Raw genomic sequence first — 17401 nt, 5'->3', positions numbered from 1 at the left:
CTTAGGGTGGGTTGCACCAACTTACTTTAACTATAACTGTAACTTTAACTACAATGCAAAATGTCAAATCTTTGGTTAAATGAACGGGGCGAAAAAAGGAACTAACGCTGTCATCATCAGTTCTCCTTTACCAGCAGCGCCCCCGCCCGTTCATTTAAACCCTTGTCGGACCAGCTGTCATCTATCAAATTCTGTGGTCAAAGTTACGGTTAAAGTTAGCCTTAACTATAACCATAACTTTGACCATAACTGTAATCAGGCCTCTGGTGCAACCCAGTCTAAGGGTGGGTTGCACCAGAGGCCTGGTTAAAGTTAAATTTCAAGTTAAATTTATGGTTATAGTTACGGTAAATTTAACTTTAACTTTATCCTTAACTTTGCCCGGAGAAATTGACAGATGACAGCTGATCCAACAAGAACTGTCAAAAATGGCGATTTTTGTATGATGACAGCATTAGTTCCTTTTTTCGCCACATGCATTTAAAACCTTGTCGAGCTCTATGGTAAGGTTAAATATGGCGTCTTGATGGCGTCTATTTTTAACTTTAACCAAAGATTTGACATTTTGCATGGTAGTTAAAGTTAAAAATAAAGTTAAATTTACAGTTAAAGTTAGTTGGTGCAACCCAGTCTTAAGGTTTCACAAATGTTCTGCTATCGTAAAATAAGCCAATGACTTTTTCTATTTCAGAACTAAACTTAATTTGATAGTATTTTATTACAATTTATTTTTATTTCTTTCAATATTTAGTTTCTACCATCAACTGAATTAAACAATATCTAGACAGTATTAAATTCCTATGTTTAATTATGGCTATTGCCTACAGACTACAGTTAATACGACTATTAAATAAAATTATTTTGGCAACGTTTTAGTATACATTTCGCTTTAAATAGCGAACTTTTATAAGGCACCTTAAAGTAGTATTAATGCACATTATTATGCCTAATCATAATAATATAGTTTATACTTGAACCTCTTTTGCTCTTTTACAGAAGAATGGCACAAAACGCCACATATTTGTGGATTTAAAATGACAGTAACAAATTAGAAAACTGTAAATCAAGGTAGGGAAATCTAAGGTATGTAGCATAAAAGCCTATTAGGTGACTAAAATTATAACATGCTTTATACCTTAAGGTACCATCAGAGGAACATATTTGGCAGCTTAGAAACCTCCTTTATTTGATGGAGTTACATCAATTCAGTGTTAGCCGTGTTGTCGGCTAGTCTAACATAATCCAACCAAGTTATAGAACCAAATTATATCCGCCATCTGCCTATACGTCAATTTCTCTGATACCCATCTTGACTCGCAGGCCCATAATACAGAATATGCAATTGTTTCAAACGGTATTGCATGTATTTTATGCAACAGTGCTGAGATCATGATCAAATAACGCATTTGATCAAACAAACATCTTACGATAAATGCAAAAAATATGTTTCTACTTGAAATTAACTTCAGAATTTCAGAAGCATCTAAAAGATAAATATTTGGTCGAATGCGGACTTATGTATGCTTGTTGAATATTTTCCTGTAATAATAATTCAAATTATCAAAAGAAAATAACGTTTTTGGTTTACATGATTAGTCCTTTGCCAAGTAACATGCAAAAAAGATTTTGACTGGTATTTGAATAAAAAAAACAACTCCAATAGTTGAAAATCGAACAAAGTATTGAATATTGTCTAATATCTTTCTGAGATTTTTAGAGTACTTTATCTACTTACTTTCGGCTTTGATTAGCTAATGTCAAACAGTTAACCAATCAATAAGTCTATTGATAAACTCCTATCAGTAAACCTCAAAAAGTAGTTATTGTCTACTTTTTGAGGTAGGTAAGTATACACAAGATTTTGACAGAAAAAAACAAAAAGCCAATAGTTGATAAATTTAAAGTGAAGAATATTAGAGTATTCTCATTTCTCAATTATAAATCCGTTTCATGTGGCTTAAAATTCTCTTCTCCATCTTTCATTAATTTGGACGTAACTTCAACAGAGGGCGCTGATCTCTTTCTGTTCGGACTCAAATCAACGTTCACATCTTTCAACGGCGTTCGAATTTCGGGAATCGATTCCACAGCTAGATTACTAATCGACGACGTCAAATCCGACGGTACATTACCGTTGAGACAGTACAATAACGATTCCGATATTTTTTCCGTCTCACTCGATTGGTTTAAAATCGATAAATCGATTGGTGTTGCTGTTAAAACAGATCTACTTAGAAGATACTCTCTGAAGGGTTCCGTAAGGGATTTCTTTTGTGTGTTCTCTATATCTTCAGCTAGGAGGGTAGTATTAAAATTCTTGTCGCTCGAACTTGAACTTCTTCCCAATTCTGTACACTCGATATTTATCCGAGGTGATGCGTGTCGGGACCTAAAAATCAATGTTATTGAAGTAATAAATTACTTCAATATATTTCTTACAAATTAGTTCAAGTATATGGAGTTTACAGAATAACAATTTGTAAGAAAAGAGAATAATATATTGCTCATAATTTGAACGATTAAAAACTAACGGTCTTACTATTGTGGTGACATACTATGGGTAGGAAGATAGTGAGGTTCAAAGTTCAACACACGTCACACATGTATCGTCTCAATTTTCATCGCTATCGTTTTGTTTATGTTTTGTCTCTATTGTGCTAATATGTATCGTCCCTTTCTAGTCTGTAAAATTTTGTATATATAGCCGTAAGTTTCATGAATAAAACACTTCTTCTGATCCTACAGTCGAGTTATCATTTACTCCTGTACCAAAGTCGCAACATTGGTGACCCCGTACTGAAAAAAGAACAAATAAGCAGAAACTATGGCCGAGGAAGCATCGAAAATCAGAAGCGAAGAAGAAACTCCGGCAGCCGGACCATCGAGAAATACTGAAGAAAATCAACCTTGTCACGAACTCTCCGCCGTATCCGTACAGTCAAGACTCCTACCATTTTGGCGCGAAATTCCACGAGCATGGTTTATACAATTCGAAGCCGTCGTCGAACCTCTCAAGACATCGGACGACATGAAGTTCCGCTACGTTCTTCAACAGCTGCAAAACACAGATCTCCAGCATCTCACTGACATCCTCTACAACCCGCCTAAGAAAGACAAATACGCAACGATCAAGAACCGCTTGCTCACCGTCTACGAGAAATCAGAAGTCCAAAATTTCCAGAAGCTCATCAGCGGCCTAGAACTCGGCGACCAGAAGCCTACACAGCTGCTCCGAAGGATGCGAGAATTAGCAGGCGGCATGATCACTGAAGATGGTCTAAAAATAGAATGGCTCAATAATTTGCCGCCTTACATACGTTGCGTGCTCTCCGTAAACAATGAATCATCACTAGACACACTCGCAGCGATGGCCGATAAAATGATGGAGTATTCCGGCGACAACAACACTATTGCAGCAGTCTCGTCGTCGTCTGCACCGTCAACCAGCAGAGAAAATAGCGTCATAGAAATGATGTCCAAGAAAATCGAAGAGCTTACAGTTCAAGTGGCCGAACTACATACTCACTCATCGCGGCCGCACTCCCTTCCCTTGCACACGCGCGCACGGTACTCTCGCTCCCGGTCAAAGTCCGCGCGCCGAAGGCCTGTAACGAGAGACGAATCGACATGGGAATGTAAATATCACTTCCGATTTGGCGATAAAGCTAAGAGATGCGAATCGCCATGCTGCAGAAGGAATAAAACGTCGGAAAACTAAAATCGACACCGACTGTGGCGGATGTCGGTGTCCCCAAGACAACAAATCGCCTTTGTGTCCGCGATCGCAACACTAACCAATGTTTCCTCGTGGACACGGGCGCGGATATCTCCGTGTTAGCCGCCGCTATTAAAAACAAGAAAAAGGAAGAGGGTCCGTACACACTGTACGCCGCAAACAGCACGAAAATAAAGACATACGGCGAGAAAACTATCACACTGAACCTGGGGCTACGAAGATCTTTCACATGGACATTCATCATCGCCGACGTCAAGACATCGATATTAGGAGCCGATTTTCTTCGCCACTATCAACTGCTAGTCGATTTACATAAGAACAAACTAATCGACAGCGTCACAGAATTATCAGTGAAGACTATAGAAATCGCAAGTTCCGTCGACAGTATTCGCCTGTTGAAATCCGAGCAGGCATACCACGACATACTGAAGCAGTATCCGGACATTCTTCATCCTTTTTCACTCAAGAAGCCCGTCAAACACGACGTCGTCCACCACATAGAAACTACTGGACCGCCGCTCTCCGCCCGTCCCCGCCCGCTTCCGCCCGACAAATACAAAGCCGCCAAAGAAGAATTTAAGCGAATGATGGAAATGGGCATCTGTAAACCTTCAAATAGTCCCTGGGCGAGCCCGATGCATATAGTCCAGAAAAAAGACGGCGGATTACGAGTGTGCGGCGACTACAGAAGACTGAATACTGTAACGAAAGCCGATCGCTACCCGATACCTCGGATTCAAGACTTCACCTACTCGCTACATAACAAGAAGATATTTACGAAGCTCGATTTAAAAATGGCCTACTATTGCATACCTCTTGCGAGCCCAGAAGACGCACAGAAAACTGCGATAATAACCCCGTTTGGTCTGTACGAATTCACAAGTATGCCATTCGGGTTACGAAACTCGAGTCAAACGTTTCAAAGATTTATGCACGAGGTACTCAGGAACATCGAAGATTGTTTCTGTTTTGTGGACGATATCTTACTGTACTCAGAAAACGAAGAGCAACATAAGAAGCTACTACACGAAGTACTACGACGCCTTAACGACTACGGCGTAACGCTGAACATTGAAAAATGTCAGTTCGGCGTTAACAAAATCGACTTTTTGGGCTACGAAGAATCCGAGGCTGGCATAAAACCGACAGAAGAACGAACATCTGCAATTTCGGGTTATCCAAAACCAAAGACGGTAATCGAACTACGACGCTTTCTAGGCATGATCAACTACTACCGTGATTGCCTACCACAACAAGCGAATCTTCAACACGAACTCAACAAATATCTGCACGACGGGAAGAAAAATGACAAGACATCAATAGACTGGACGCCCGCCGCCGAAGAGAGTTTTGAAAAATGCCGCCAAAGCATTTTACAAGCTACAACACTCAGTCATCCGATACCCAGCTGCCCGCTCGCTATCATGACCGATGCCTCCGACCATAGTATCGGCGCCGTACTACAACAACGTGCGAACAACATTTGGAGACCACTGGCCTATTTTTCAAAAGCAATGAGCGCTACGCAACAACGGTACAGTGTATATGATCGCGAATTATTAGCGATATACACTGCCGTAAGACATTTTCGAAGATTAATAGAGGGCTGCGAAGTAACAGTATACACGGATCACAAGCCTCTCGTGTACGCGCTTACAAAGAGTGCGAGCAGTAGCGACACACCGCGAAGAGAGAGACAGACGCATTTCATAAGTCAGTTCTGTTCGGCGATAAAATACATACAAGGAGAAGAGAACACAGTCGCCGACGCATTATCGAGAATCGAAGAAATAATTTGCCCCTCTACGATCGACTTCAATAAACTTTCCATCGACCAGAGCAGCGACAAACAATTACAGAAGCTAAGACGCCAGGAAAACTTAAAATTCGGCGAAATAAGTCTGCCGGGACTCGAACGACAGATAACATGCGAGTTATCTACTTCGACGCCTCGCCCGTACCTGCCGCAAGTGTATCGCTACGCCGTATTTAAGTCACAACACGACTTAAGTCATCCCGGCGTACGAGCAACGAGAAGATTAATTCAATCAAAATATTTTTGGCCGTCGATGAATAAAGAAGTCACAGAATGGGCGAGAACATGCATCAGCTGTCAGCGCGCTAAGGTTCAGCGACACGTCGTCACGCCGCTACAGCGTTTACCGCAGTCGCAGCGTTTTGAAAATGTACACATCGACATAGTGGGCCCGCTGCGCTTATCTCGAGACTACAGATACTGCGTCACGATGACAGATCGATGTACGAAATGGTTGGAAGCAATACCAGTACAAGAAATCACAGCCGAAGTCGTAGCCAAGGCATTCTACGACAACTGGATCGCTCGTTTTGGTGTTCCCTTGCGTATCACTACAGACCAAGGACGCCAGTTCGAGTCGTCGCTATTCAGAACTCTACTACAGAAGTTTGGAATAACAAGAATACGAACTACGGCCTTTCATCCACAATCGAACGGTCAAATAGAGAGGTGGCACCGCACTATGAAGACAGCACTAGTGGCCCGCGGAGCATCGACGCAGTGGACAGACGAGTTGCCGACTGTACTTCTCGGCCTCCGCACGGCGCTCCGCGAAGACACAAAAATGAGCCCTGCGCTTATGACATACGGAACTACGCTACGAGTGCCATCCGATTTCTTCGTACCGTCAACATCAAAAATCGAAGATGCAGAGTTTGTACGAAAACTAACTGAAACGATGGCCACGTTAAAACCGCAACAACGCTCCTGTGAAAAAAGATCTACGTTCATTCACAAAGATCTATATACATGCAGCCATGTTTTCGTACGAAACGACACCGTACGAGCCCCGCTGACACCACCGTACGATGGACCCTACGAAGTATTGAAGCGCAACGAAAAATATTTCAAGATACAATTGCCGCTTCGAACTACAGTCGTATCGCTCGATCGACTAAAACCGGCGTATCTCCTTAACCAAGAAGCACGTGAATCAGAAAATACATCAAGTACGCCGTCGCCGCCGCAGCCGTCGCAGCCGCCGCAGCCATCGCAGCCGACGCAGCCGCAAGTTCGAATCACAAGGTCCGGCCGCATTAGCAAACCTACGGTGCGTTTCACTTGAAGGGGGGTAATGTGGTGACATACTATGGGTAGGAAGATAGTGAGGTTCAAAGTTCAACACACGTCACACATGTATCGTCTCAATTTTCATCGCTATCGTTTTGTTTATGTTTTGTCTCTATTGTGCTAATATGTATCGTCCCTTTCTAGTCTGTAAAATTTTGTATATATAGCCGTAAGTTTCATGAATAAAACACTTCTTCTGATCCTACAGTCGAGTTATCATTTACTCCTGTACCAAAGTCGCAACACTATAAAAGATTTAAGCACCCATTGAACAGTTGATTAGAGACGTGGGAGAGCCATGCTTCGGCACGAATGGGCCGGCTCGACCGGAGAAATACCACGTCCTCACAGAAAACCGGCGTGAAACAGCGCTTGCGCTGTGTTTCGCCGAGTGAGTGAGTTTACCGGAGGCCCAATCCCCTACCCTATTCCCTTCCATACCCTCCCCTATTCCCTTCCCTTCCCTACCCTCCCCTATTACCCTATTCCCTATTAAAAGGCCGGCAACGCACCAGCAGCTCTCTGATGCTGCGAGTGTCCATGGGCGACGGAAGTTGCTTTCCATCAGGTGATCCGTTTGCTCGTTTGCCTCCTTATATCATAAAAAAAAAAGAGAAAAATTCAGTAGGTACAGAATGGTCTCAAAACAACTGTTCAAAAGATGTTTAATCTTTTGTGTTAAGACCGTAAAAGATTTACTCTCAGTTAAAGTTTAAACATGTAAATAGGCAAAGAAAAATTAATATATGAATTTTTACAGTATTTACCTCTCAAAAGAATAAGATCTTGAGTTCATTTCATCATCCGAAGACACGAAATCGCTATCATTCTTTGGCGAAATTGATCTATAAATGTCGGATTTTGACTGGTAAACCTCTGACTTTGACTGGTAAATGTCAGACTTTGACTGGTAAACTTCAGACTTTGACTGGTAAATGTCAGACTTTGACTGGAAATTGTCAACTTTGAGAGATTCCTCTTGCGGTTCCGAAGCTTCCATTGTATTGTCCCTTTGCTCAGAAGTTATGATTAGCGGTTTGCGTGATCTTGGAGTCATGATGGATTCCTGAAACATTCAAAATAAAATTTTATAATTTCAATACTAGCAAGTACTATCAGAGAAGTTGATTCCTAGGCAGATGGCGGACCTAAGTAATTTGGTCGCGTTATGTCAAACCCAGCTGACCGATCACAGCTAACATGGAATTTACATAAGCCGACCACATGACGTAGGTCCGTCAACTGCCTAGGAATCAATTTCCTCGATGGTACATACGTTCAAAAATAACTACGCTATTGCTACAGTTTCCAGATTTTGTAAAAACTACAAAATCTGGAAACTATTTTAATCACAGAAATTGATAATTGATTCGGTAGTTGGCGGATCTACATTTTCCGGCCGGGTTATATCGAGTCAATTTTAGTTGTGAGGCTTGAAGTAACCAGGGGCCGTACCACGAAACTATTTTGAGACTCAACCGCGTCCTACTGTAACAAACGTGTAATGACGTTGTTGCAGCAGGACGCTGCATTCTCGTTCGATTGTTTGAGTCTCAAAACGGTTTCATAGTAGGCCTACTGACCAAATTACGCATTCTGCCTATGATTTCTTTTTATTTTTCTAAATTATACTATAGAAGATGTCCCGCACGGCTTCGCCCGCGTAAATTAGGAATTTTACAGAAACCGTACATTTTCCCATAAAAATAGCTTATGTCCCTACTCCCTTCACTTGGTCTACACTCTACTCTATATCTGTGCCAAATATTGCCATAAAAATTGCTCCAGTAGTTGGTAATTTCTTATATTTCCTCCGTTTTTCCCACATTTTCCTGAGTTTCCTCGGTCGTATTAGTCTTAGCGTGATAATATTTAGCCTATAGTCTTACTCGATAAATGAGCTATCTAACACTGAAATAAGTTTTTAAATCAGACCTGTAGTTCCTGAGATTAACGCGTTCAAGCAAACATACTCTTCAGGTTTATAATATTAAGGTAGGTATAGATTGTTTTTTAATTATCGCTTGACAAACTCGAGTCTCGATCTAAAAGACTATGAAAAGTACCAATAACAGGGTTATTATAGGCTCATAATTCATAACCATGGGATGATGCATGGTATAATATGGTAGTGATAATGATGAATGTAATTTGCATGGTAGCATATATAGCAACTCCCAAACTTGTATCTATAAAGAATCAGGAGTTCTCTCAGCACCTTCCGAACCACGGTATACCAGGTATACCTCGGTGCAAATTGTAAATATAATACCAAAATGGGATGATACCCTATATACCAAAAGAAAAATTTTGAAAATCGGTTAACAAACGGCGGAGTAATCGTTGAACATAAGAAAACGAACATAACACCTCCCCCATTTTGAAAGTCGGTTAAAATTGTAGCCTATGTGTTATTCTGATGTATAAGCTATATTATTGTAAAGTTTCATTAAAATCCGTTCAGTAGTTTTTGCGTGAAAGAGTAACAAACATCCATACATCCACACATCTATACATCCAAACAAACTTTCGCCTTTATAATATTAGTAGGAAAATATCTATGTACGCTGTAAATGTACGTTACAAATGTACGCTGATAACGTAATAAGTAAAAAACGTAGCTGTTAAGAATGAAGAAGGAACATAGATCATGATCTTTGAAAAAGAAGTTATGATTTTGTTGTTAATTTAAGAGTCATACATGCGCATGCAACAAACCTGCATAGCCTTAGACAATTTCTGTGTAGATTTCGTGATTGGAGACATAGACGCTCTTCTAAAGTTTATAGTGTATGGAGTCGAACATTCCTCATTAAAAACTGGCTCTGATAAACCCGGCGTACTCGTCTGATAATTCATTTTGAACTCTGGGTCAATGGCGTAGAATTTACTCTTTCTTGGCGTGTTTTCTATACTCCTTTCGACGGAAATATCATCATCGGACACAGTGTCTTGATCGTTGATACACGATACACAGGAAGTCGGTGTACCGCGGACGACTGTGGAGCGTTTTTGATACTTTTTGTTTATTTGCGGACCAGACGGTTTGGATCGGAACATTCTTCCTCTTTTCTTCTTTGGCGTTTCCTCGGTGTCTATGACGCTTAAATTCGGTTCGGAAACGAATTTCGGGCTTATCTTCTTCGATTTGCTTATGGCTCCTTCGGATAGTGTGCTTTCGTTGCTAGCATCTGAATCGTATTCGTCATCTAAAGATTCTGTGCTTATCATTTTATTCGCTAGATTCTTTAGAACGATATTTTTGTGGGACACATCGACTTTGCTATCGTCAGTGTATCGTTTTTTAGTTGATTTCTGAAAGAGAATGCATGCGTTTAGCACAATGCGAGGAAGAAAGTTAGGTTTGCGTTTTACAAGAAAAGTATCTCAAATGCTTGTAAAAATATATAATATGTATCTTTATGTTCGTTTCTGTGACTGTATGCACTGTGCAGTGTGTCTGAAAGTGTCTAAGCACACCATGCCGAAGATACGCGGCTGAAGTTCGGCATGATTACGCCTGCAATGTATTTTTTATTACCGATGACACACCATGCCGAAATAACGTCGCGTTACATTGTATGCGTAGCGCATTGCTGACGTAAGCATGCCGAACTTCGGTAGCGTATTTTCGGCCTAGTGTTTTTAGACATTTAAGGTGCCGGTTGGCAGCGGGCGACTGAAGCAACCGCAGACGACGTGTCGTCACGACACTACTGAAATACCCCCCGCAGCTAGCAACACGAAGCAAGCGACACTTATCATAGAAATACATAGAAACCAGTAGTATCGCGACGACACGTCATCTGCTGCCGCTTCATGTCGCTGGCTTACAACTTGTAGCTTAAGTCTGTTTCTTCTTCACAAAATTAAATTTAGAGATACTCACTAGACCGAAGTTACGCGGCGTAAATTCCGCATGATTACGCCCGCAATGAATTTTAAATTACCGATGACACACTATTCCGTCACGTTTCGTCCGTATTTTGTATGCGTTGACGTAATCATGCGTAATTTACGCCGCGTAACTTCGGCCTAGTGTGTTTAGACACTGAAGTCTCGGGGATGTATGTTCTATGTGTATATTCTACATTTTTACTGTGGAAAATGTAAGGTTACCATTGAAAGATGTTAAGGGCAACATCTAGTCTAAAACGCAAACATAGTAAATATTAGTGATTAGAAGAACACACACAGGTAACATGTTAGTCATGCCTTTATGTTTATAAATCGATTAGTTAAAGACTAGATAGTACTGTAGTATAATTAAGCTTGCAGTAAGTCTTCAAATAAAATGTAAAATTACTTGGTTATCTTTGACTAAGATGACTCACCGAGGACTTACTACAAACTTAAAGCGAATTAATTATTTAAAAAAACATATGTAATTAATATATGTTTGCAACAATGATGATTAGAAAGAAGATTGTTATTTTAGAATGTCAAGAATTAAAAATGTTTTATTGCACTTTTCAAAAAGCCAGGTATTAGGTTGTAGTGTGACGTATTTGTAATGTGAGCATTACAAATACGTCACACTAAAATTATAGTTAACTTCGGCATAACCCCCCCTTTTTTATGCGAACGTATTTTATGAACGGCCCCATATTATATTTTTTATCAAATACACTTTTTATTTTATTTATCAAATTTAAGAAATAATATGAGCATACCTCAGCGACGGTATTGATACTCGAACCGGAGCCTTTTTTCGGCGTCTTATTCAGCAGTCCCTTGTTGAATATGTGCCGCTTGATAGAGTCACCGAAACTCTTGGATCCAGCTACCTTACCCGTCCGTTGGATTTGGATCGGTGTGCCTGTGAATGACGGTAATTATTATTTGAAAAACATAGATCAATTAATGATAAATTAAGAAATTTAAAAACAATCCCTGATTCAAAACAGTTCAAAACACTATCAAGTGTCAGGAATCAGAATATTGAACTGGTAACATCACTGGAAGACATGTCTTACAACCTTTCATGAAATAGAAAAACCCAAATTTTCTAGCACTCAACATGCTTATGATGATGAACTATAATTGCTAGGAACACTTTCAAGCATATTAACTTTCAAACAAAAAAAATTGCATAAAAATCCCATGTCATGCCATGGACACTGGACAGATACATGAAACTTAGAACACCCCACTTTTTTTGCCAGGGGAAAAGCGAGTAGCAAAAAAAACTTGAGAGGTGTCAAGGGACACCCAGATGGAACGAAGTTATTTCTTATGTACATACTTACAAAAAAAAGAAAGGGAGACAGAGAGAGAAATAAAAATAGCATTTCTGCTCTATAGAAGTGTTTCTCTCTCTCACTCTTTTTTTTTTAAGTATGTACCATCGAGGAAGTTGATTCCTATGCAATTGACAGACCAACGTTATTTGGTCGAATATGTCAATTCAATGTTAATTGTGATCTGTCAGCTGGGTTTGACGTAACGCAACCAAACTACTTAGGTCCCCGATTTGCATAGGAATCAACTTCTCTGATAGTACATAAGAAATAACTTCGTTCAACTATTTGTAGGCCGTGCGGTTGTAACGACACTTTTGTGTCGTATCGTTACAATTTCTGTCTATCCCCCTTTCACAACGCACGATAAGGAACTTTGTTCTAAAACATGTATGTGGGGCAAGTAAACTGCAGACGACCGCTGAGCCGCCCTAGAAACCTCTGGGGGGATGACAATGTCTCGATGGCGTGTGCTTGCCAACATTTGTCAACACTCTATTTATGGGATTAACTTCTGGCCGAAGTCACTCACCATAGCCGTTTTGGCGATTGAAGTGCTTGATGAGGCGGCGGCGGTGCGCGGAGGGGGGCAGCGCGTGTATGTGTGCGTACAGCTGCGCTAGCGCCGTGTCTGTGGGGTTGGCCGCGTGCTCGGCGACGCTGCGCGAGCGATCGACGAACGTGTATACCGTGTTGGCTGCCGTTCTGGAAATATGAAGAAATCATAAATAATTTATTGCCAGAATGAAGTTACAAGGGTAAGGCTATTGATGATAATTGGAGCTTTCATTCTATCACATAATTTGGTGTGCTATATGTGGGATAGTATTTTATTGTGGAGACTCAGTTATAGCTTGTTTGGGCAACTTCAAAAACTAAAATAAATTTTCTACGGACTTCAGAAACTCATACATTATTGTTTCATTGTTACAGGTGCAAAAATTACAGCAATGTAGTTAAATTCATTTTAATGTTTATTAGATTTACATCTACTGTTTTTACTTTTTGTTAATAATATGCTTGTCGACTCTTTGATATATCTTTAGCACAGCTAAATGAAATGACTTCAGTTTGTTATTTTAATACAAATATAGTTTCTCAAGAATAATAAACTTGGTATACATTTCAATGACTCCGTTAGAGACGTTGAAATGTTTTTTTCGCCAGGTGTCCCAGGAGTTATACCTGTCCGTATAACTCTCATCCAAGTCCGCGGCTGGTGATAACGCCTTCTTCCTCTCTCGTACCGCGAGGTAGGCCGCGGCGTCGGTGACTAGCTGCGCCGGCGCCGCCCATAACGCGCTCGACTGACGGATCATGAAGCTCATTAGTGGGGCTAGAGCGAGCGATTCCTGGTGAAACGCTTCAGGGGATAGCTGAAATAATGCATAAATAAAATGTTATTGTATGGAAATTATTATGATCGCTCACATCAAGAAGTAGGTAAATAAAATACTATACATAACTTTATATCCAGGCACACGGTTAAAGCAGTATGTGAAGACCAAATAAACAAACACGATACGACGACGCGTCGTGGAAATCTACGACACGACGTCGTAACGTGTCTTCTGCTGTTTAATAAGAAACAAAACGAAAAACGAAAACGCAGAAAGAAAAAACAGATACTCAGAAGATACTGGATCCACCCATTTCTTTCAGCCATGAATAATGGGAGTTACTTTATAAAGAAGTAAGTAAGACGTAGTAAGTTTTGTGACACATAACGACGTCATATCGTAGATTTCCACAACGCGACGTCGTATCGTGTTTATGTGTGGGAGCCCTCAGATAACATTACAATATGGCTTTACAGTTTCAATCATACAATCAACTTTGTCTTATTAGTTTATCTGATAAGTTAGTGATTTATCCAATGCCTTCAAACTTTACCTTTCTAGGACACAATAGATGTGGTGTGAACATCGTAGCTAGCGTGTCTGGTGACATTCTGTTACTGGGTTCATTGTCGGCGACCAACCGTAACAGCCTCAGCAGCCGTTCGAGAAAGTTCCTATGGGATGGTGCCAGAAGCAGCAGCAGCAGTTGCAGGGCTGTCAACAGTTTTGTTTCCGATGACTCCAGGTTGGGTGGATATTGAGCTGTAATTAGTGAAAATATTAAGTGTAAAAGTAAACTGGGCATGTTATGGCTGAGTGTTAGTCACTTTAATCCCTCGATCATGGAAAAACCAGACACAATAGCTTATCTATTGTTATTGCCGTTGCATGTGACCGCTTGGGAGTTGAAGCATTAGACATAGAAAACATGGTTTCAATAATTGATTACTAAGGGATGCAGCAATCTCAGTACATAATATTATGATTTTATGACAAATGCACATATAAAAAGGTCAAATCCCTTATCAGTTCCCAGACAATATTGAGATTAAGTTGAATTGTTGTTGAATGGAAGCAGCAGCTCATTGGTGTCTATGATTAGAGACTGAGAGTATCTTTGTTAATATTTATTAAAAGGTGATTATCATTGTAATACATAGGAAATTAACCCATCAAGCCTCATAAGGACACCGGTGACGCAACAATAGATTTCCAAGAAAATTAATATGCATATTTTACTAATTAATAAACATAAAATGCAAGGATATTTCACTTAAAACTATAATATTTCAGACACTCACAAGCTAGAGTGCAATATGTTTGATAATACTGCTCCATGAGTAGTGGCTGAGGCAATTCAGCTAGAAACCCCTTCAGCACGGACGCACAATCATGCACGGTGAATCTGCCCTCATCAAGACCCAGGTTGGAACCCGTGATCAGCAGGTTCTTGAGTTCCTGCTGCCGACTGAGTGACCCAGTACGACGGAATATACCTTCTTGGATTACATCTGAAAATGACAAGATTATTTTTCAAAAAAAAATCTAGATTGTTTGTGTGTACAATGTTATATAAACAGCCTGCAGACATCATAATGTCATGTGTGTTTCTCAACAAATAATTATAATAAGTGACGCAATAATAATAAATTAATAATTCTAGGTAGTTTGGAGTAATCATTCGCAATTCTAAGGATAGAATCCAGTTTATTCTGAAATACATAATACATAAAATTATATAATTACCTTTTGATTAATATGAGCATACTAAGAGCAAACTACCAAATACATTTCAACAGTATTTTTTTTACTTTTATGGTAGCACCCTTAGTCGGTATCAACTGAATCCCACTTACATTCATTCATACACAAAAACTTATTACATAATAAAATCAAAATTAAGGTAAATCATGTAATAAAATCACTAGCCATGTACTGACCAAGCGAGCAGCCTCGCGAGGCATTTGCTTGGTCAGAATGTGCCTCTCCCGAGGAAAACGCATTTGTTGCCTCGCCCGAGCGTGCCGCGGTTTGTCGAAAGGTGCCTCAATATGTTTGCCGCGCTCACTAGGCACGTCCTGACCGACCGAGCAACTGGCGACTGACGAGTACGCGCAGCAGCCTTGCGAGGCTGCTCGCTTGGTCGGTACGCGGCTACTTACTATCTGGTAATGATAAAAATTCTATAAGTTCATAAAGCCTTAACATTCCCTCTTCTGTTATAGAGTTCACTTCCTCATTCTTCTTCATATTATTTACATTTTGACTAGAGTTCGCGTTAGAATTCTTCGTTTTCTTGTGGAAATTCCATCTGAATTGCTTTGGTTTATCAGTTGAACATTCAACACTAAAAAGACAAGAAGTAACTTAGTACTGATAAATTTGACTAAAATATTAATTGTTATCACTTTACTCACTCGTCAGTATTAATATCTACAACAAAAGACAAATGCATTCGCACTAATGTAAAAAATTGATCTAAGTTTTCATTTCGTAATTTGTCTATCAGTTCCGACGTACTCATTTTGAGTAAAATCAGTTTAAATCTTATATTACAAGGCACGACCACATCACAATGTTTAATAGCACTTTTTATTTATATTAAAAGTCCAGTTTTATACAAAAAATAAGATTTTTCCAAAAAAATAACCGCATTGTTTTCAAATCAAAACATCTGTCATTTGTCACATCTTGCAACGGCTAAATGGTTTCGTTCGGAAAACTTGATTCTTTGACAGTTGGAAGAAGTTTTATGTTTTTGAACGAAACCCTTTTTTTTATACTATTTGTTCGAAGGACCACTAGACAATATTGTCGACTGGTATGATTTTTGTTGTTGTTTAATTAATATATCTATATATTTGAACTTTGATGACTTAACTGTTTAGCAAACAATAATTAGACTATTGTGGTTTGATAATTATTGGTTGTTTACAATCTATACATGATATAACAAAATCGTAGGAAAGTCAATTCTGTACATTGAAAATTAAAAAAAAAAATACTTGCGACGTGATCTACAATCGATATAGAAGCCAAAAATATAGTTTTTAGAATTTTTGTCTGTTTGTCCGGGGTAAACTCAGAAAGTACTGGATGGATTTACAAATTTTACACGGATATTACTTAGAGGTTGGGTCAACACATAGGCTATATATTATTACGATATCACCTAGGATGGGGGGGAAGGGCTCAAGTTTCATTATTTTTAGTTTTTTGATCATATCGCTAAAACGGTGCGTCGTAGAGAAAAAAAGTGCAGTACGCAATGAAAGCTCATAAAATTTGCTACAAATTTCTCCCTTACACTTTGTATCTATCTCCACTCCTTTTCTTGCTGTGAGCTTTTATCTCTCTTATCTATACAGATTTCGAGTGTCGTTTGATTTATATGCAGCGAGCTTCGGCACCGGTCGTTTCTTGGGGGGGGGGGGCTGAGCTAAACTAAAACTAAACTAAACATACGGTTTTAGAGTGTCATTTGATTTGGGAGGGCTGCGCCCTACGCCCGCGAAAAATAATACTTGCGACGTGATCTACAATCGATATAGAAGCCAAAAATATAGTTTTTAGAATTTTTGTCTATATGTATATCCGGGGTAAACTCAGAAAGTACTGGATGGATTTACTACAAATTTTGCACTAGCCTATATATTACTAGCCGTTGCCCGCGACTTCGTCCGCGTGGACTTCAGATTATAGCGCGCGATGTCAACAAAATTGGTGTCAAAAGCTTTTATAAAAAACCCTGCTACCCCTTAAATCAATACAGCTGTGCAGTGTGCACACAATAAGTATTTCATTTTTTTATATTAAACTTTATATTTTATGCCAAATTTTAAAACTTATTTAGCCCTCCAATTACACAACTTTACCCATAAACTATTTATCATTGATAGATTTAAGGTTACGTCACTGCACAGATAAAGTACTGAGTTATTTAATACCGTAGAATAGATAAGTATAACAATCGAAAAAA

General features: G+C 39.5%; 1 protein-coding gene across 2 annotated transcripts; it reads right to left on the bottom strand.

The window, feature by feature from the left end:
* Positions 1-708: 708 nt before the first annotated feature.
* Positions 709-16195, bottom strand: LOC121733696 (rho GTPase-activating protein 19-like). 2 transcript variants are annotated; one of them, XM_042124031.1, is made up of 10 exons: positions 15840-16195; positions 15585-15769; positions 14724-14933; positions 13976-14184; positions 13268-13458; positions 12615-12787; positions 11516-11661; positions 9561-10157; positions 7610-7908; positions 709-2389 (listed from the first exon to the last, which is right to left on the bottom strand). In XM_042124031.1, exons 1-10 carry the CDS (start codon positions 15944-15946, stop codon positions 1936-1938), a joined length of 2571 nt encoding a protein of 856 aa, XP_041979965.1. In that variant the 5' UTR covers positions 15947-16195; the 3' UTR covers positions 709-1935. The 2 variants fall into 2 exon arrangements, with proteins under 2 accessions (XP_041979965.1, XP_041979966.1); XM_042124032.1 differs by lacking the exon at positions 9561-10157.
* Positions 16196-17401: the final 1206 nt, after the last annotated feature.

Source organism: Aricia agestis, chromosome 14, assembly GCF_905147365.1.
Source record: "Aricia agestis chromosome 14, ilAriAges1.1, whole genome shotgun sequence".
NCBI classification, from domain to species: domain Eukaryota; kingdom Metazoa; phylum Arthropoda; class Insecta; order Lepidoptera; family Lycaenidae; genus Aricia; species Aricia agestis.
The sequence above is the reverse complement of the archived record's forward strand: the minus strand, read 5'-3'. Positions and strand labels throughout refer to the sequence as shown.